General features: G+C 49.8%; 1 protein-coding gene across 2 annotated transcripts in view; it reads right to left on the bottom strand.

The window, feature by feature from the left end:
- Positions 1-1,288: 1,288 nt before the first annotated feature.
- The window catches only part of LOC143277887 (NADPH oxidase 5-like), an 81,329-nt gene continuing 60,701 nt past the window's right edge, over positions 1,289-21,916 (bottom strand). For both annotated transcript variants that reach the window (XM_076582839.1, XM_076582840.1), the window contains 9 exons: positions 19,061-19,236; positions 16,336-16,527; positions 15,760-15,892; positions 12,275-12,382; positions 8,021-8,076; positions 7,065-7,124; positions 6,373-6,582; positions 3,428-3,694; positions 1,289-2,046 (listed from right to left, as the gene is read on the bottom strand). In XM_076582839.1, the coding sequence (XP_076438954.1) occupies positions 1,915-2,046; positions 3,428-3,694; positions 6,373-6,582; positions 7,065-7,124; positions 8,021-8,076; positions 12,275-12,382; positions 15,760-15,892; positions 16,336-16,527; positions 19,061-19,236 (1,334 nt within the window). In that variant the 3' untranslated portion in view covers positions 1,289-1,914. The remainder of the gene's footprint in view (positions 2,047-3,427; positions 3,695-6,372; positions 6,583-7,064; positions 7,125-8,020; positions 8,077-12,274; positions 12,383-15,759; positions 15,893-16,335; positions 16,528-19,060; positions 19,237-21,916) is intronic.

Genomic DNA, 21,916 nt, shown 5'->3' with positions numbered 1-21,916 from the left:
AGAATGTTCATGATAGAAAGCAAAGTAACGATGTACAGCATCAGGAATGTTCATGGGAAAAACCCAAGAAGCAAAGGTTGGTGTACAGGATACAGAATGTTCATGATAGAAAGCAAAGTAACAATGTACAATATCAAGAATGTTCATGGGAAAAACCAAAGAAGCAAAGGTTGGTGTACAGGATACAGAATGTTCATGACAGAAAGCAAAGTAACAATGTACAATATCAAGAATGTTCATGGGAAAAACCCAAGAAGCAAAGGTTGGTGTACAGGATACAGAATGTTCATGACAGAAAGCAAAGTAACGATGTACAGCATCAGGAATGTTCATGGGAAGAAAACACTAGCAATGGTGTACAAGATCAGAAACTGTCGAGACACAATTAACATTAAAGTCAAGATTTACAAGTTCATGAATTTTCTTGGGAAAAGCATTAAGATGATAGAACGGGATAAGGAATTTCCCTTGGAAAAGCCAAAACCTGTTGTACAAGATGAGACATTTTCCTATAAAAAAAAAAGGCTTTGGATTCGAAAAGCAAAACTAGAAGATACAGGGTAAGGATTTTTTCTGGGAAAACGCATAACGATGATGAACAAAATAAGGGATTTCCCTGCGGAAAAAAAACATAGCTATTCTGTACAAGATCAGAAAAATTGGAAGACAGAAAACAAAGCCATTTCCTTTTTTCTGGTTAAAAAAACCCCCACAAAACACACACACACACAACAGCACACGGGTAAAAAATGTTCATGGCAGGAAGGAAAGCCAGATCTACAGGATCAGGTAGTTTCCTAAAAAACAACAACAACAACAACAACAACACATCATAAAAATGATAGAATAGGTTGAGGAAACAGTAGCCTTGATACAGAAGATCAGACAATTTTGAGGCAGAAAAAAACAAAGCCATGACATTTGTCTGGTAAAATGTTAACATGCAGCAATAATCAATGTCTACCATCAGAATTTTTCCTGAAAGAAAAAAAAAAGAACAAAGCTATGATGTACATGGTCATAATTATATTTTCGAGACAGAAATCAAAAGCATGACGAACAAGATCAGAAATTTTCCTGTGAGATGGCACAGATCAGAAATTTTCCTGTGAAAAGGCAGAAATTTTACAGTGAACAGGCACAGCCGTGTCGCACAGGATCAGAAATTTTACAGTGAACAGGCACAGCCGTGTCGCACAGGATCAGAAATTTTACAGTGAACAGGCACAGCCGTGTCGCACAGGATCAGAAATTTTACAGTGAAAAGGCACAGCCGTGTCGCACAAGATCAGAAATTTTACAGTGAACAGGCACAGCCGTGTCGCACAGGAACAAGATCAGAAATTTTACAGTGAACAGGCACAGCCGTGTCGCACAGGAACAAGATCAGAAATTTTACAGTGAAAAGGCACAGCCGTGTCGCACAGGAACAAGATCAGAAATTTTACAGTGAACAGGCACAGCCGTGTCGCACAGGAACAAGATCAGAAATTTTACAGTGAACAGGCACAGCCGTGTCGCACAGGAACAAGATCAGAAATTTTACAGTGAACAGGCACAGCCGTGTCGCACAGGAACAAGATCAGAAATTTTACAGTGAACAGGCACAGCCGTGTCGCACAGGAACAAGATCAGAAATTTTACAGTGAAAAGGCACAGCCGTGTCGCACAGGAACAAGATCAGAAATTTTACAGTGAAAAGGCACAGCCGTGTCGCACAGGAACAAGATCAGAAATTTTACAGTGAACAGGCACAGCCGTGTCGCACAGGAACAAGATAAGAATTTTTGCTGTGAGAAGGCAAAGCCGTGACGCATGAAATGGCACAGATCAGAAATTTTCCTGTGAGAATGCAAAGCCGTGTCGCACAGATCAGAAATTTTCCTGTGAGAATGCAAAGCCGTGTCGCACAGATCAGAAATTTTCCTGTGAGAATGCAAAACCGTGTCGCACACATGCAGCCTTGATGGCCCGGCCCAGCACTGGTGCCCCGCAGAAAAACACCTTGATCCGGTAATTGGAGTTCCGGTAGATCTCAGAGAACACCTGCAACACACACACACACACACACACACACACACACACACACACACACAGACACACACACACACACACACACACACTTGAGTGCTGCTATTGATACGATGGCGTGATGGATGGAGAACAATTCATGTCTGTTACAGGATCCCATACCCCCTTTTTTCAGGTTTACCCCCACCCCCCACCCCCCGCCCCACAACACACCACATCCCCACTACCTACAAAAACCTCCCTGACCACACACCACCTACCACCCACACACACCTACCAAACCACCTCTTCCGCAAACCATTGCCCCCCACCCCCGCCCCCCCCTCCCCGAGCCTATCTGGCTGTGTTCTAATCTGGAGTCTTCATCACCCACCACCATACCTTCCCCAAGCCCTCTCCCCCACCCCACCCACACACCCCTTACCTAAGCCCTCCCACCCCACATCCCCCCACCACACCACCACCCCTTCCCCAAACACTCCTCCCCCCACATCCCCTCAACACACCCACCACCACCCGTTAACGGAGCCCCCCCCCACCCCCTCAACACACCCACCACCACCCCTTAACCAAGCCCTTCCACCCCCTCAACACACCCACCACCACCCCTTAACCAAGCCCCCCCCACCCCCTCAACACACCCACCACCACCCCTTAACCAAGCCCCCCCACCCCCTCAACACACCCACCACCACCCCTTAACCAAGCCCCCCCACCCCCTCAACACACCCACCACCACCCTTAACCAAGCCCCCCCACCCCCTCAACACACCCACCACCACCCCTTAACCAAGGCCCCCACCCCCTCAACACACCCACCACCACCCCTTAACCAAGCCCCCCCACCCCCTCAACACACCCACCACCACCCCTTAACCAAGGCCCCCCACCCCCTCAACACACCCACCACCACCCCTTAACCAAGGCCCCCCACCCCCTCAACACACCCACCACCACCCCTTAACCAAGGCCCCCCACCCCCTCAACACACCCACCACCACCACTTAACCAAGGCCCCCCACCCACCACACGCCTTCCCCAATCGCTCCCTTCACACATCCCCTACAGCACACACAACCACCCCATCCCAAAGTCTCCCCCCCCACACACACACACATCACCCAAGCCCATCCCCCCAACCCATCCACACACCCTCCCCCACATACACCCCTATACACGCACCTTGCGGGCCTGCCAGACTGTGTCCTGGTCTGCAGCCCCCCCGTCACCCCGTCCACCACCACCCTCCCTTGCCCCCCCCCCCCCCCCCCCCCACCACCACCACTTCCTGCCAGGCTGTGTCCTGGTCTGCAGCCCCCCTCACCCACCCATACCCCCCCATGACCCCCCCGCGCCGCCAAAACCCCCTCTCCACCCACCACCCACACACCCTCACCTTGTCAAAGTCGGGCCTGCCAGGCTGTGTCCTGGTCTGCAGCCCCGTGACGAGGTCTGTCTGCTCGTGGGCGTGGATGAGGTCCAGAGCCATCTGCAGCCCGATGCCCTTCATGTCCTGCTTGGTCAGCGCTGACGTCATGTACATCTGCATGTCCAGCACGTGACCCAGCCCGCAGTCACGTGACTGCTCGCGCTCCAGTTTGGTCAGCAGGGACAGGAACCACTCGAAGTTGCGCTGGTCTCGGTTGATCCAGATGAAGTCCACCTGCGCGTTGCAGCCGCAGAGAGATTCAGTTTCAGTTTCAGTAGCTCAAGGAGGCGTCACTGCGTTCGGACAAATCCATATACGCTACACCACATCTGCCAAGCAGATGCCTGACCAGCGGCGTAGCCCAACGTGCTTGCGAGAGAGAGAGAGAGTCCGTTCAATGGATGGAGTTTCGCGCGTGCGCGTGCGCGTGCAAGAGCACGGGAAGGCGTGCACACGTGTACACGCGCGCGAGCACACACACACACACACACACACACACACACACACACACACACACACACACACGCGCGCGCGCGCGCGCGAACGCACGCACGACCCCTCCACCCCAACCCCGCACACACACACACACCACACACACACACACACACACACACACACACACACATTTGTGTACTGCTATTGATACGATGCCATGATGTGTGGATAACAATTCATGTCTGTTGCAGGATACAGTAACCCAAGTTTAAAACTATTTAACAAACCACATTTTAAACTTTTTTCCCTTCTTCTTTCTTGATTCCTTTATTGGATAAAGTCCGCATCACAAGTGAGACATGAAGGCCTTGCCTTTCTTTTTCTTTTTTTTCTGCCTACACGTATGATTGTTTTCCTATCAAAGCGGATTTTTTGTCTGCAGAACTTTGCCAGTAACAACCCTTTTGTTGCCGTGGGTTGGTTTACGTACACTACGTGCATACTGCACACGGAACTTCTGTTCAGCGTCTCATCCGAAAGACTGGCGTCCAGTCCACCCATCAAGGTCTAACGGAAGATGAAGAAATACTGGCGTCCAGCCCACCCATCCAGGTCTAATGGAAGGGGAGAAAATACTGGCGTCCAGTCCACCCATCAAGGTCTAACGAAGAGGAAAAAATACTGGCGTCCAGTCCACCCATCAAGGTCTAACGGAAGAAGAAGAAATACTGGCGTCCAGTCCACCCATCCAGGTCTAATGGAAGGGGAGAAAATACTGGCGTCCAGTCCACCCATCAAGGTCTAACGGAAGAGGAAAAAATACTGGCGTCCAGTCCACCCATCAAGGTCTAACGGAAGAGGAAAAAATACTGGCGTCCAGTCCACCCATCAAGGTCTAACGGAAGAAGAAAAAATACTGGCGTCCAGTCCACCCATCCAGGTCTAACGGAAGGGGAGAAATACTGGCGTTCAGTCCACCCATCAAGGTCTAACGGAAGAGGAAAAAATACTGGCGTCCAGTCCACCCATCCAGGTCTAACGGAAGAAGAAAAAATACTGGCGTCCAGTCCACCCATCCAGGTCTAACGGAAGAAGAAAAAATACTGGCGTCCAGTCCACCCATCCAGGTCTAACGGAAGAGGAGAAAATACTGGCGTCCAGTCCACCCATCAAGGTCTAACGGAAGAAGAAAAAATACTGGCGTCCAGTCCACCCATCAAGGTCTAACGGAAGAAGAAAAAATACTGGCGTCCAGTCCACCCATCAAGGTCTAACGGAAGAGGAGAAAATACTGGCGTCCAGTCCACCCATCAAGGTCTAACGGAAGAGGAAAAAATACTGGCGTTCAGTCCACCCATCCAGGTCTAACGGAAGGGGAGAAAATACTGGCGTCCAGTCCACCCATCCAGGTCTAACGGAAAAGGAGAAAATACTGGCGTCCAGTTCACCCATCAAGGTCTAACGGAAGAAGAAGAAATACTGGCGTCCAGTCCACCCATCAAGGTCTAACGGAAGAGGAGAAATGACTGGCATCCAGTATGGGATTCGAACCAGAACTCACATTCTCTCGCTTCCAAGGCGGACGTGTCACCACTTGACCCAGACACCACAACATCCCCCTAACTGACAGGTCTGACAGGAACGTCCAACGTCTCAGTGACCCCTGACCCTGACCTTTTTCAGTGACCCCCCTGACCCCTGACCCTTTTCAGTAGCCCCTGACCTTTTTCAGTGACACAGTGACCCCTCACCTTTTTTCCCGTGACCCAGACGCCTCATCTTTTACAATGATCGATCGCCTTTATCAGTGACCCTTGACCTGTATAATGATCCCGGACCGTTTCAGTGACCCCTGACCGTTTCAGTGACCTCTGACCGTTTCAGTGACCTCTGATCGTTTTCAGTGACCCGTACCTCTGACCGTTTTCAGTGACCACTGACCTTTTCATATGACCCCCTCACCTTCTTCAGTGACCCATACCCTCTGACATTTTCAGTGACCTCTTACTTTTTTTTCTTTTCTTTTTTTTCTCAGTGACCTCTGACTTTTTTCAGACACTGACCTCTAACCCTTTGCAGTGACGCCTGGCCTTTTTCAAGTAGTGTTGTCTGACTCTTTTGCAGTGACCCCTAACCTTTTAGAAAGTGATCTCTGGCCTTTTTGCAGTAACCCCTGACCTTTTTCAAGTGATCTCTGACCTGTTTGCAGTAAGGCCTGACCTTATTCAAGTCACCTCTTACTTTTTTTTCCTCTTTGTTTTCCAAGTAACCCCTGACCTTTTTTTTTCAAAGTGATCTCTGACCTTTTTTGCAGTGAACCATGCTGACCCCATTTTCAAAGTGATGGTCGTTAACCTTTTCCCCTTCACTTCCTTCTTTATATTTTTCTTTTATATTTTTCTTTGTTTTTTGGGTTTTTTTCAAAATCGACCCTCTCACCTCTAACCTCTGACCTCAAACCCCTTGACCTGACTGACCTTTTTGAGAGCCATGACGGACTTGGGCAGCTGGGTGGCGAAGAGGTGCGAGCACTTGGGGCACGTGACCTCCGCCTCCCGGAATCGGCAGACGATGCTCTGCAGGATGGAGGCGAAGGGCGTGACCCCGATGCCCGAGCCGATCAGCACGGCGTGCTCCGCCTGGAAGATGTGGCGGCTGGGGGTGCCGTACGGCCCGTCCACAAACACCTGTCACCGGTCAGCCACAGCCATGATTCACACAACAACAACAGCAACCACAACAACAACAACAACAACAACAGTAACGGTAACAAACACCTGTCACCCCGACAGTCACTAGTCACCCACAGTCATGGTTGTCACAACGACAACAACAACAACAACAACAACAGCAACACCAGCAACACCAGCAATGAAAAAAAAGCCACAACAGCAGCAGCATGAGCAAGGGTAACAATAACCTGTCACCCGCCCCCCCTCACCCACTACCATGATAGCCACCACCACCACCACAACAACAACAACATCAAATGCCTCCTTGGTCACCGTACCCCCAATCAACACACACCAGCTGCAAGGGTTAACAACAATGATCACAAAAATATAACTTCCCGTACCCAACGCGCGCGCGCGCACACACACACACACACGCGCACACGCAAGCACACACACGCAAGCTCGCACGCGCATGCACACACACACACACTGACCTCAAGATGGACGGTGACAGACCTCACTCTTTTCATGCGATTCTCGTTGATTTTCTTGGCCTGCAACATGACAATAGTGCAAAGAACGCCATGAGGAAACCCAGTGCTGTCCCAGCCATGCTTGCATCAGCACAACACAGTCCGCACCAGAACACACAGACGCCCTACAAACAGATGCCACAAACTACAGTTTCACATTCACTTTCTCAAGGAGGAGTCACTGAGCTCGAACGTATCCGTAATTTTTGTACGGCACACCACATCTGCTGCCAGACAGATGCCTGACCAGCAGCATAGCCCAGTGTGTTTGGTCAGGCCTTGAGTGAATGCACACCACCACCTACAAACTACAAACTCACACCGTAACCTACAAAACCCACATTACAACCTACAAACGCACCTACAAAACTCACTTTGCAACCTACAAAACCCACATTACAACCTGCAAACACACCTACAAAACCCACATTACAACCTGCAAACGCACCTACAAAACTCACTTTGCAACCTACAAAACCCACATTACAACCTACAAACACACTTACAAACCCACACCGCAACCTACAAAACCCACATTACAACCTACGAACGCACCTACAAAACCCGCATTAAAACCTACAAACACATCTACAAAACTCACTTTACAACCTACAAATAAACCTGCAAACCCACATTACATCCTATAAACCCACAGCACAATTAACAAAACCCACGTTACAACCTACAAACGGACCTACAAAGCTCACATTTCAACCTGCAAACCCACATTACAACCCACAAACTCACTTGGAAAACCCTTACCACAGCCTGTGTTCACACCTACGAAACCCGCACCACAACACTCCCCCACCCCCACCCCCAACACAGCGCAACCAATCACAGCACGTGGTACAAGTGGCAAAGCCCCACGGTTTCCAAAACACCCCCCTCAATAACGTCATACTTGGTGAACTGACCTTGGAGTTTCTCCGTCTGAACGACAGCTCGTCGTGTTTGCCTTTGCCACAGGGGCCTGAAACAGGGAGACGCTCTGAGAGCAGGTCTGTTTGCCGTCATCTGCCCTCTGCTTCGTGTGGTCTCTTGGTCTGCTCTATTGGTAGTTGTCGTAGTCGTAGTAGCAGTAGTTGTGTAGGGACTAGCAGGTTGTCTGCCTAGGCCTTGCGGTCTTTTTTATTATTTTTTTTTTATGCCCCCTTCAATATCTGTCTCTGTTTGTTTGTCCGTAGTATGTTCGTCTTTTCTGTTGGTTTAGCTTCTTGGTCTGTTCCCCTGGTCTGGTCTGTAGGTCTGTTGTCTTGCTCTGTTATGTTGGTTTGATCTGTTAGTCTCTCTGTCGGTTTGTTCGAAGATTTGTTTTGTATGTCTGGTCTATTAGTCTGTCTGTCGGTTTGTTCAAAGAGCTGTTCTGTTGGCCTTTTGTTTCGTTCTGTCGGTTTGTTCAAAGAGCTGTTCTATTGGTCTTTTGTTTCGTTCTGTCGGTCTGTTCAGAGAGCTGTTCTGTTCTGTTGGTTGCTTGAGATTTTGGTTGTGAGGATGTCCGGTATGAGTGTTTATTGCATGATGTGATGAAGTGTTTGTTTCTGAGCCTGCTGTCAGTTAGTCAGTCTGTTTGTCTGCCTGTATATCCATCCTCTCGCAATGAATTTGAGAAGAAAAAGAAGAAGAAAAACAAACAAACAAAAAAGAAGACAAAAAAAGACCAAAAAGAAAAGGAAAAGAATTAAAAAAAGAAATGCGAAAAGAAAAAGAAAAAAAAAGAAGCAAACGGAATCATATCTCTTCAGCAAACAACAGCCATGACACATGAATCAAACAGTCAGACCACTGTGCTGATGGCACCGTTCATGTCACAAATCATATCTCTTCAGCAAACATCAGCTCTGACACATGAATCAAACAGTCAGACCACTGTGCTGATGGCACCGTTCATGTCACAAATCATATCTCTTCAGCAAACATCAACCTTCACACATGAATCAAACAGTCAGAACACTGTGGTGATAGCACCGTTCGTGTCACAAATCATATCTCTTCAGCAAACATCAGCTCTGACACATGAATCAAACAGTCAGACCACTGTGCTGATGGCACCGTTCATGTCACAAATCATATCTCTTCAGCAAACATCAGCCCGGACACATGAATTAAACAGTCAGAACACTGTGGTGATAGCACCGTTCATGTCACAAATCATATCTCTTCAGCAAACATCAGCCCTGACACATGAATCAAACAGTCAGAACACTGTGCTGATGGCACCGTTCATGTCACGAACTGCCCAGACCGCGAGGGCACCCCTTACAATGACACCATACCCGCCTCCTTTGATGTCTGTTCGTCAAGGTCAGCACCCACCCGACAGACCACTTCACACACCCCTTACAGTTGTAGTTTGTTTGTATCAAGGTCAGCACCCACCCGACAGACCACTTCACACACCCCTCATTACAGTTGTAGTTTGTTTGTATCAAGGTCAGCACCCACCCGACAGACCACTTCACACACCCCTTACAGCTGTAGTTTGTATCAAGGTCAGCACCCACCCGACAGACCACTTCACACACCCCTTACAGCTGTAGTTTGTGTGTATCAAGGTCAGCACCCACCCGACAGACCACTTCACACACCCCTTACAGCTGTAGTTTGTATCAAGATCAGCGCCCACCCGACAGACCACTTCACACACCCCTTACAGCTGTAGTTTGTGTCAAGATCAGCGCCCACCCGACAGACCACTTCACACACCCCTTACAGCTGTAGTTTGTGTGTATAAAGGTCAGCACCCACCCGACAGACCACTTCACACACCCCTTACAGCTGAAGTTTGTGTGTATCAAGGTCAGCACCCACCCGACAGGCCACTTCACACACCCCTTACAGCTGTAGTTTGTGTCAAGATCAGCGCCCACCCGACAGACCACTTCACACACCCCTTACAGCTGTAGTTTGTGTGTATCAAGGTCAGCACCCACCCGACAGACCACTTCACACACCCCTTACAGCTGTAGTTTGTATCAAGGTCAGCACCCACCCGACAGACCACTTCACACACCCCTTACAGCTGTAGTTTGTATCAAGGTCAGCACCCACCCGACAGACCACTTCACACACCCCTTACAGCTGTAGTTTGTTTGTATCAAGGTCAGCACCCACCCGACAGACCACTTCACACACCCCTTACAGCTGTAGTTTGTATCAAGGTCAGCACCCACCCGACAGGCCACTTCACACACCCCTTACAGCTGTAGTTTGTATCAAGGTCAGCACCCACCCGACAGACCACTTCACACACCCCTTACAGCTGTAGTTTGTGTGTATAAAGGTCAGCACCCACCCGACAGACCACTTCACACACCCCTTACAGCTGAAGTTTGTTTGTATCAAGGTCAGCACCCACCCGACAGACCACTTCACACACCCCTTACAGTTGTAGTTTGTATCAAGGTCAGCACCCACCCGACAGACCACTTCACACACCCCTTACAGTTGTAGTTTGTATCAAGGTCAGCACCCACCCGACAGACCACTTCACACACCCCTTACAGTTGTAGTTTGTATCAAGGTCAGCACCCACCCGACAGACCACTTCACACACCCCTTACAGCTGTAGTTTGTGTGTATAAAGGTGAGTCAGTCCAGTGACGATGACCATCAGAAAATCAGAAGGGACAACAACTGCTGTCCAGGCTATCTGGGCTGACGGGCGCAACAGCCGAGTGGTTGAAGCGTTGGGCTTTCAATCTGAGGGTCCCGGGTTCGAATCTCGGTAACGGCGCCTGGTGGGTAAAAGGTGGAGATTTTTCCCATCTCCCAGGTCAACATATGTGCAGACCTGCTGGTGCCTGAAACCCCTTCGTGAGTATTCGCAAGCAGAAGATCAAATACGCACGTAAAAGATCCTGCAATCCATGTCATAGTTCGGTGGGTTATGGAAACAAGAGCATACCCAGCATGCACACCCCCGAAAACGGAGTCTGGCTGCCAACATGGCAGTGTAAATAAACAAAACGGTCATACACGTAAAATGTTAAATGTTACATGTTACATGCGTGCATGCCTGAAATCTGTTTGAACGACACAGGAAACGAATGATGAGCGTCCATTGGCAGCCATCAGTTGGCTCCACCCAGGTAGACAGCCTGTTGTGTAAATGAGTATGGCTGCCTATATGAGTGGATAAAACCGGTCATACACGTAAAAGCCCACTCGTGTGTGTGTTCACGTGCTTGTGTGTGTGTGTGTGTGTGTGTGTGTGTGTGTGTGTGTGTGTGTGTGTGTGTGTGTTCACGTGCTTGCTTGCTTGTGTGTGTGTGTGTGTGTGTGTGTGTGTGTGTGTGTGTGTGTGTGTGTGTGTGTGTGTGTGTGTGTGTGTGTGTGTGTGTTGTAAACTTTAACAAATACATTTTCTTTGGAAATGCGTTGTCTGTCGATACCAAATTTGAAATATACACAGTGGGAAGAAAATCTTTACACTCCTATCAAGGACAGGTTGAAAGTCTTTCAGATTAAGCCATATTTCAGGATCATGAACGGTAGATTTCGTAGAGACAGACAGACAGACAGACAGACAGACAGACAGACCGACAGAGAAGCGGAACAGTTTAATGACGAGGCCATGTTGCCCGTGTCAAAGGGTGGGACGGGGCTCGAGGAACGGGGAAAGGGAGTACATGGACATTTATATAGACAGGACAGAGACACAGAGAGAGGGGGGAGGGAGGGGGAGAGAGAGAGCGAGAGAGGGAGGGAGAGAGAGACGGGGGAGAGAGAGAGGGGGAGGGAGGGAGAGAGAGACGGGGGAGAGAGAGGGGGGGGAGAGAGAGAGGGGGGTAGGGAGAGAGAGAGAGGGGGGTAGGGAGAGAGAGAGGGGGGAGATAGAGGGGGGGAGAGAGGGAGGGGGGAGGGAGGGAGAGAGAGAGAGGGAGGGAGAGAGGGGGAGGGGGAGAGAGAGAGGGGGGAGGGAGAGAACAGAGAGGTGGGGAGGGAGAGAGAGACGGGGGAGGGAGAGAGAGGGGGGAGGGAGAGAGGGAGAGAGGGGGCAGGAGAGAGAGGGGGGAGAGAGAGAGAGGGGGGGAGGGAGAGAGAGGGAGGAGGGAGAGAGAGAGGGGAGAGAGAGAGAGAGAGAGAGAGAGAGAGAGAGAGAGAGAGAGAGACGGACGTGGCAGCAATTGAGACAGACAGACAGAGCTGACTGACCACCCGCCACTCACTTGACCCATTGGCTTCAGGGTCTGACCGGTTGGCGATGATGTCTTCAAAGTAGGCGTACAGCTTCCGGGTCCAGTGGCCGGCAGACCGGATGTGCACAGAGAAAGAGCCTGCAATAAAAACACGCCGCCTGGTCGTCAGGGCCGTCACGTGGGGCACGTTTTGCAACAGGCAAGGCAAGGCGGGACAAGGCAAGGCAGGACAAGACAAGGCAAGGCAAGGCAAGGCAAGGCAATGCAATGCAAGACAAGACAAGACAAGGCAAGGCAAGGCGGGACAAGGCAAGGCAAGGCAAGGCAAGGCAAGGCAAGGCAAGGCAGGACGAGGCAAGGCAAGGCAAGGCAAGGCAAGGCGGGACAAGGCAAGGCAAGGCGGGACAAGGCAAGGCAAGGCGAGGCGAGGCAGGACAAGACAAGGCAAGGCGAGGCAGGACAAGACAAGGCAAGGCGAGGCAGGACAAGACAAGGCAAGGCGAGGCAGGACAAGACAAGGCAAAGCAAGGCAAGGCAAGGCAAAACAAGGCAAGACAAGGCAAGACAAGACAAGGCAAGACAAGGCAAAACAATGTGGGACAAGGCAAGGCGAGGCAGGACAAGACAAGGCAAGGCAAGGCGAGAAAAGACAAGGCAAGGCAAGGCAAGGCGGGACAAGGCAAAGCAAGGCAAGGCAAGACAAGACAAGACAAGGCAAGGCATGGCGGGACAAGGCAAGGTGGGTCAAGACAAGACTCCTCATATGCCCCCCCTCCCCCTACCCCCTTTCCCCCGCCCCTCCTGGGACCATTGAAACGTTACATGCATACATCTTTTACACACGTTATATAAAAAAAGGAAAAAGAAAAAGAAAAAAAGTGACGTCAAAAACTAACACAAACAAACGAAAAAGCTCGCTTGAGCAAACACAACAATAACACATCATTTGCCTCAGCAACTGACAAAATCAGTCCCTATCAATGGACAAAATTCTGACTAAACGAAATACGAATACGCCACTGGTTGATGATGTCACTGTTTATGACGCCTGGAATTAACGTCACTGGTTGGCGACATAACTGTTTATGACGCCTGAAATTAACGTCACTGGTTGGCGACATAACTGTTTATGACGCCTGGAATTAACGTCACTGGTTGACGACATAACTGTTTATGACGCCTGAAATTAACGTCACTGGTTGGCGACATAACTGTTTATGACGCCTGAAATTAACGTCACTGGTTGGCGACATAACTGTTTATGACGCCTGGAATTAACGTCACTGGTTGGCGACATAACTGTTTATGGCGCCTGGAATTAACGTCACTGGTTGGCGACATAACTGTTTATGACGCGTTACGTAAAGTGTCACTGGTCGAGGACAATACGACGCCTGAAATCAACGTCACTGGTTGGCGACATAACTGTTTATGACGCCTGGAATTAACGTCACTGGTTGGCGACATAACTGTTTATGACGCCTGAAATTAACGTCACTGGTTGGCGACATAACTGTTTATGACGCCTGAAATAACGTCACTGGTTGGCGACATAACTGTTTATGACGCCTGAAATAACGTCACTGGTTGGCGACATTACTGTTTATGACGCGTTACGTAAAGTGTCACTGGTTGAGGACAATACGACGCCTGAAATAACGTCACTGGTTGGCGACATGACTGTTTATGACGCCTGAAATAACGTCACTGGTTGGCGACATTACTGTTTATGACGCGTTACGTAAAGTGTCACTGGTCGAGGACAAGACTTTATGACGCCTGAAATCAACGTCACTGGCTGACAGACAAGCGCCTTACATCAAGGCAACGATACCAAAGTCAGTGGCTGTTTAGGACGACTGACGTAAAAATCACTGACTGCCGAACCTAACTCAGTAATTGTCTGTGAGTATGTCGCCTCACGTTAATGTCACAGGTCAAGGACATGCTACTGTCAATTGCGGCGCATCAGGTCCATTCGGAAATATCTGTTCACCAACGCAACATATAGACTTGTCGTTTTTCTCGTTCTCTCTCGCCTTGACTACTGCAACTCTCTATTGTCTGGTTTGCCTGCTTCATCCATTCACCGTGGAGTGATAGCCTAGAGGTAACTCGTCCGCCTAGGAAGCGAGAGAATCTGAGCGCGCTGGTTCGAATCACGGCTCAGCCGCCGATATTTTCTCCCCCTCCACTAGACCTTGAGTGGTGGTCTGGGCGCTAGTCATTCGGATGAGACGATAAACCGAGGTACCGTGTGCAGAATGCACTTAGCGCACGTAAAAGAACCCACGGCAACAAAAGGGTTGTTCCTGGCAAAATTCTGAAGAAAAATCCACTTCGATAGGAAAAACAAATAAAACTGCACGCAAGAAAAAATACAAAAAAATTTGTGGCGCTGTAGTATAGCGACGCGCTCTCCCTGGGGAGAACAGCCCGAATTTCACACAGAGAAATCTGTTGTGATAAAAAGAAATTCAGTCCCTTCAGTGCATACAAAACTGCTGCCCGACTCGTCCTCAGAAAGAGATCTGAGCACATCACTCCTCTTTTGCAACTGGTTCCCTGTCTCACACGGAATAAAGTACAAGATCAGCACTCTATGTTATAAATGTATTCGCAAATCTGCCCCTTCCTATCTCTGTGGCTGCCTTCACCTCTACACTCTATCTCGCTCTCTACGATCGGCTTCGGATCCACTGTGTTTACGCATACCCAGATTCAAACACTCGACTGTTGGCCGCCGTTCTTTCTCTGTCTCTGGACCTTGCATTTGAAATGAACTTCCTCTTTCTCTTTGTCAAGTCTCCGCACTCACCTCTTCAGGCCTTAAACACCACGTCTTCCCAAGATAACCTCCCTTCCCTGCCTCTTCCTTTTCTTCAGTTCCTACAGTTTGGAGTTCAGCATGTGTGTGAAAGACTGGTGTGGAAGTGCTTTGAGTTGTCTCTGCACACGATTCAGCGCTATATAAATACTATCATTATTATCATTATGACCTTTTTCTTCTTCTTCGTTCGTGGGCTGCAGCTCCCACGTTCACTCGTTTGTACACGAGTGGGCTTTCACGGGCATGACCGTTTTACCCCGCCATGTAGGCAGCCTAACTCCGTTTTCGGGGGTGTGCATACTGGGTATGTTCTTGTTTTCGTAACCCACCGAACGCTGGCATGGATTACAGGATCTTTAACGTGCGTATTTGATCTTCTGCCTGCGTATACACATGAAGGGGGTTCAGGCACAAGCAGGTCTGCATATGTGTTGACCTGGGACATGGGAAAATCTCCACCCTTTTATCCACCAGGCACCGTTACCGAGATTCAAACCCGGGACCATCAGATTGAAAGTCCAACGCTTTAGCCACTCGGCTGTTGCGCCCGTCATTATGACCATGGCTGCGTGAGTATGGGTGTGGGGTGAGTGTGGCACAGGCCAGGCTGTGTGGGTGTGGGTGTGGCACAGGCCGGGCTGTGTGGGTGTGGGTGTGGCACAGGCCGGTGTGTCAAACAGCTGACCTTTGGTCTCCGGGGCACTGCTGATGGTCAGGGGATGCCACTCGTAGTGAGCGATGACGGGGATGTTGAGGAACACGTAGTCACCAGCCTTGAACTGGAAGCTGTTGGGGCGCGAGATCCACAGCTCTGTCACCTGCAACCATGCACAGGTGGGTCACAGGTGTGTGTGTGTGCGTGGGGGGGAGTTTGGGATTTGGGGGGTATGTGTGTATTAGTGTGTTCGTGTATAATTATGTTATTGTGTGCTAGTGTAAAGTGCATAGCGCTTCAAGAATATGCGCTCTAGCAAGTTGTCTACATCAAATCAATCAATAAAAATAGTGTGTGTGTGTGTGTGTGTGTGTGTGTGTGTGTGTGTGTGTGTGTGTGTGTGTGTGTGTGTGTGTGCAAGGAACATAAGGGCAGGGTTTGGGGAAGGGATATCAGTTAAAAAAAGTATAATCACAACATGAATTTAAAAAACACGTAGAAAAGCAATTTTAGTTAGATTTTTTTTTAAATTTAACACACACACACACACACACACACACACACACACACACACACACACACACACACACACACACACACACTGACCCCAGAGGGAAGCAGATGCACACACTCAATGTACATGCGGCCATATCGGGCGTGGCGGAAGCACTGCAGACGGAACAGCAGCTCCACACAGAAGATGACAGCCGGCCCCACGATCCACTTCCAGAAGTTGGCGCCGTGCAGAATGTTCAGGATGTAAAACGGTACGTACAGCTTGTGCGTCCAGTAAAACACCTGCACAGTCACACAGGTGACCAGTTCAAACACCTGCACAGTGACCAGTAAAACACCTGCACAGTCATCACAGGTGACCAGTTCAAACACCTGCACAGTCATCACAGGTGACCAGTAAAACACCTGCACAGTCATCACAGGTGACCAGTAAAACACCTGCACAGTCATCACAGGTGACCAGTTCAAACACCTGCACAGTCATCACAGGTGACCAGTTAAACACCTGCACAGTCACACAGGGGACCAGTTCAAACACCTGCACAGTCACACAGGTTACCAGTTCAAACACCTGCACAGTCACACAGGGGACCAGTAAAACACCTGCACAGTCACACAGGTGACCAGTTGAAACACCTGCACAGTCATCACAGGTGACCAGTTAAAACACCTGCACAGTCAAACAGGTGACCAGTTCAAACACCTGAACAGTCATCACAGGTGACCAGTTGAAACACCTGCACAGTCACACAGGTGACCAGTTGAAACACCTGCACAGTCACACAGGTGACCAGTTGAAACACCTCAACAGTGACCAGTTGAAACACCTGCACAGTGACCATTTCAAACACCTGCACTGTGACCAGTTGAAACACCTGCACTGTGACCAGTTCAAACACCTGCACAGTGACCAGTTTAAACACCTGCACTGTGACCAGTTCAAACACCTGCAAACACCTGAACAGCAAACAGGTGACCAGTTCAAACACCTGTACAGTGACCAGTTCAAACACCTGCACAGTGACCAGTTCAAACACCTGTACAGTGACCAGTTCAAACACCTGTACAGTGACCAGTTAAAACACCTGTACAGTGACCACTTCAAACACCTGCACAGTCAAACAGGTGACCAGTTCAAACACCTGCACAGTGACCAGTTAAAACACCTGTACAGTGACCAGTTCAAACACCTGCACAGTCAAACAGGTTACCAGTTCAAACACCTGTACAGTGACCAGTTCAAACACCTGTACAGTCAAACAGGTGACCAGTTCAAACACCTGTACAGTGACCAGTTCAAACACCTGTACAGTGACCAGTTCAAACACCTGTACAGTCAAACAGGTGACCAGTTCAAACACCTGTACAGTGACCAGTTCAAACACCTGTACAGTGACCAGTTCAAACACCTGCACAGTCAAACAGGTGACCAGTTCAAACACCTGTACAGTGACCAGTTCAAACACCTGTACAGTGACCAGTTCAAACACCTGCACAGTCAAACAGGTGACCAGTTCAAACACCTGTACAGTGACTAGTTCAAACACCTGCACAGTCAAACAGGTTACCAGTTCAAACACCTGTACAGTGACCAGTTCAAACACCTGTACAGTGACCAGTTCAAACACCTGCACAGTGACCAGTTAAAACACCTGCACAGTCAAACAGGTGACCAGTTCAAACACCTGTACAGTGACCAGTTCAAACACCTGCACAGTGACCAGTTAAAACACCTGCACAGTCAAACAGGTGACCAGTTCAAACACCTGAACAGTGTCCAGTAAAACACCTGTACAGTGACCACTTCAAACACCTGCACAGTCAAACAGGTTACCAGTTCAAACACCTGCACAGTGACCAGTTGAAACACCTGTACAGTGACCAGTTGAAACACCTGTACAGTGACCAGTTGAAACACCTGCACAGTGACCAGTTGAAACACCTGCACAGTGACCAGTTGAAACACCTGTACAGTGACCAGTTGAAACACCTGCACAGTGACCAGTTGAAACACCTGCACAGTGACCAGTTGAAACACCTGTACAGTGACCAGTTCAAACACCTGCACAGTCAAACAGGTGACCAGTTGAAACACCTGTACAGTCATCACAGGTGACCAGTTCAAACACCTGCACAGTCAAACAGGTGACCAGTTCAAACACCTGAACAGTGTCCAGTAAAACACCTGCAGTCTGAGAATTTGAGAATACTTTTCTTTTTTCCACTCGTACACAAGCACTCGAGGAACTTGAGGTCTGTACACATTTGATGTATGTTTGGTGTACAAATACACTGGTTGAGGGTTAGAGTTTCCGTGTGCACGGTATAAGGTTCTTCGTATTCTGGTGCAAACACACACCATGTGGAAAATTGTTCCTCGAGTGTTTGGTGTGAACTAAATCCCAGTAAGATATCTGAAAAAAAAAAGAAGAAAAAAAAGTACCTCTAATTTCACACTGACATAGAAATGACTCACCTCCCAAATACCCACTGACACAAAATGGACTCACCTCCTAATTCCCCACTGACACAAAATGGACTCACCTCGCAATTCCCCACTGACACAGCACGGAACCCAACCCCCACTGACACAGCACGGAACCCCCACTGACACAGCATGGAACCCCCACTGACACAGCACGGAACCCCCACTGACACAGCATGGAACCCCCACTGACACAGCACGGAACCCCCACTGACACAGCATAGAACCCAACCCCCACTGACACAGCACGGAACCCCCACTGACACAGCATAGAACCCAAACCCCCACTGACGCAGTATAGAACCCCCACTGACACGGAGAGGAACTGACCTCAAAATTACCGGATCGCCTGACGAAGTCCATGGAACAGATGAACATCACCAGCAGGATCAGGTCCAGTATCACACCCGACAGGGGAGCGAAGCCGTCGATCCACCCGACCCCAGCTCTGAGGGTGAACAGTATCTGGGCCACGTTCAGGTGGGTGGATTCTGTCAGGTACACGGCTGTCGGGACAAATGAGAAGGAGTGGAGGTGGGGGTGGGGGTGAGGATGTGTGGTTCAGTCAAAGCCCCGTCTTGGTGAGAGGTAGAGCCCCCATGTTACGTCTGTCAGAGTGTGTATGTGTGCGTGTGCCTGAAATCTGACTGAATGACACAGCAAACGAATGATGAGCGCCCAGTGGCAGCCGTCAGTCGGCTCTACCCATGTAGGCAGCCTGTTGTACAAATGACCCCGTGTTTGTAAAGCGCTTAGAGCTTGGTCTCCGACCGAGGATAGGCGCTGTATAAGTATCCCCATCAATCAATCAAGCCATTGTCACAGGAGTCCTCAAGAACCCTGTCCCTGTATCCATCCACTTCTCCCGTGTTCACCGGTCCCACTGTCTTTCTGGCCCTCCTTATTGTCCACACCCCTTCTTGTGCTCATTCGGGCGCAATAGCCGAGTGGTTAAATTTCAAGCATTGGACTTTCAGTCTGATGGGCCCGGGTTCGAATCTCGGTAACGGCGCCTGGTGGGTAAAGGGTGGAGATTTTTCCCATCTCCCAGCTCAACATGTGTAGGCCTGCTCGTGCCTGAACCCCCTTCGTGTATATACACAAGCAGAAGATCAAATACGCACGTTAAAGATCCTGTAATCCGTGTTCAGTGGGTTATGGAAACACATCCAGCATGCACCCCCCACAAACGGAGTATGGCTGACTGCATGGCGGGGTTAACAAACAAAACGGTCATACATGTAAAATGTTACATGTCTGTATGAGTGTGTATGTTTGTTTGAATGAAAGCTGATTGAATGACACAGGAAGCGAATGATGAGCGCTCAATGGCAGCCTGTTGTGCAAATGACTTGGTGTTTGTAGAACGCTTAGAGCTTGATCCCCGACCCACACCAGGCGACAGATATACATCCGCGTCATTCTCATCTTCATCGCTCTTTCCAGCTGTCTCCTTCTCCTCCACCCTCTTTCCAGCTGTCTCCTTCTCCTCCACCCTCTTTCCAGCTGTCATTCTCCTTCCCCTCCACCCTCTTTCCAGCTGTCATTCTCCTCCACCCTCTTTCCAGCTGTCATTCTCCTTCTCCTCCACCTTCCAGCTGTCTCATTCTCCTCCTCCATCCTCTTTCCAGCTGTCTCCTTCTCCTCCATCCTCTTTCCAGCTGTCATTCTCCTCCTCCATCCTCTTTCCAGCTGTCTCCTTCTCCTCCATCCTCTTTCCAGCTGTCATTCTCCTCCTCCATCCTCTTTCCAGCTGTCTCCTTCTCCTCCATCCTCTTTCCAGCTGTCATTCTCCTCCTCCATCCTCTTTCCAGCTGTCTCCTTCTCCTCCATCCTCTTTCCAGCTGTCACTCTCCTCCTCCATCCTCTTTCCAGCTGTCTCCTTCTCCTCCATCCTCTTTCCAGCTGTCACTCTCCTCCTCCATCCTCTTTCCAGCTGTCATTCTCCTTCTCCTCCCCCCTCTTTCCAGCTGTCATTCCCCTCCACCCTCTTTCAAGCTGTCATTCTCCTTCTCCTCCCCCCTCTTTCCAGCTGTCATTCTCCTCCTCCATCCTCTTTCCAGCTGTCTCCTTCTCCTCCATCCTCTTTCCAGCTGTCATTCTCCTTCTCCTCCACCCTCTTTCCAGCTGTCATTCTCCTTCTCCTCCATCCTCTTTCCAGCTGTCATTCACCTTCTCCTCCACCCTCTTTCCAGCTGTCATTCTCCTTCTCCTCCACCCTCTTTACAGCTGTCATTCTCCTTCTCCTCCACCCTCTTTCCAGCTGTCATTCTCCTTCTCCTCCACACTCTTTCCAGCTGTCACTCTCATTCTCCTCCACCCTCTTTCCAGCTGTCTCCTTCTCCTCCACCCTCTTTCCAGCTGTCATTCTCATTCTCCTCCACCCTCTTTCCAGCTGTCATTCTCATTCTCCTCCACCCTCTTTCCAGCTGTCACTCTCCTTCTCCTTCACCCTCTTTCCAGCTGTCTCTCTCTCCTTCTTCTCCATCCTCTTTCCAGCTGTCATTCTCCTCCTCCACCCTCTTTCCAGCTGTCATTCTCCTTCTCCTCCACCCTCTTTCCAGCTGTCTCCTTCTCCTCCACCCTCTTTCCAGCTGTCTCTCTCCTTCTTCTCCACCCTCTTTCCAGCTGTCATTCTCCTTCTCCTCCGCCCTCTTTCCAGCTGTCACTCTCCTTCTCCTCCACCCTCTTTCCAGCTGTCATTCTCCTTCCCCTCCACTCTCTTTCCAGCTGTCACTCTCCTTCTCCTCCACTCTCTTTCCAGCTGTCTCTCCTTCTCCTCCATCCTCTTTCCTGCTGTAATTCTCCTTCTCCTCCACTCTCTTTCCAGCTGTCACTCTCCTCCTCCACCCTCTTTCCAGCTGTCATTCTCCTTCTCCTCCACCCTCTTTCCTGCTGTAATTCTCCTTCTCCTCCACCCTCTTTCCAGCTGTCTCCTTCTCCTCCACCCTCTTTCCAGCTGTCTCTCTCCTTCCCCTCCACCCTCTTTCCAGCTGTCATTCTCCTTCCCCTCCACTCTCTTTCCAGCTGTCTCTCTCCTTCCCCTCCACCCTCTTTCCAGCTGTCTCCTTCTCCTCCACTCTCTTTCCAGCTGTCACTCTCCTTCTCCTCCCTCTTTCCAGCTGTCTCCTTCTCCTCCATCCTCTTTCCTGCTGTAATTCTCCTTCTCCTCCACCCTCTTTCCAG

This window comes from Babylonia areolata, chromosome 35 (genome assembly GCF_041734735.1).
Source record: "Babylonia areolata isolate BAREFJ2019XMU chromosome 35, ASM4173473v1, whole genome shotgun sequence".
Lineage (NCBI taxonomy): Eukaryota > Metazoa > Mollusca > Gastropoda > Neogastropoda > Buccinidae > Babylonia > Babylonia areolata.
This window is presented reverse-complemented; position numbering and strand designations above follow the sequence as displayed.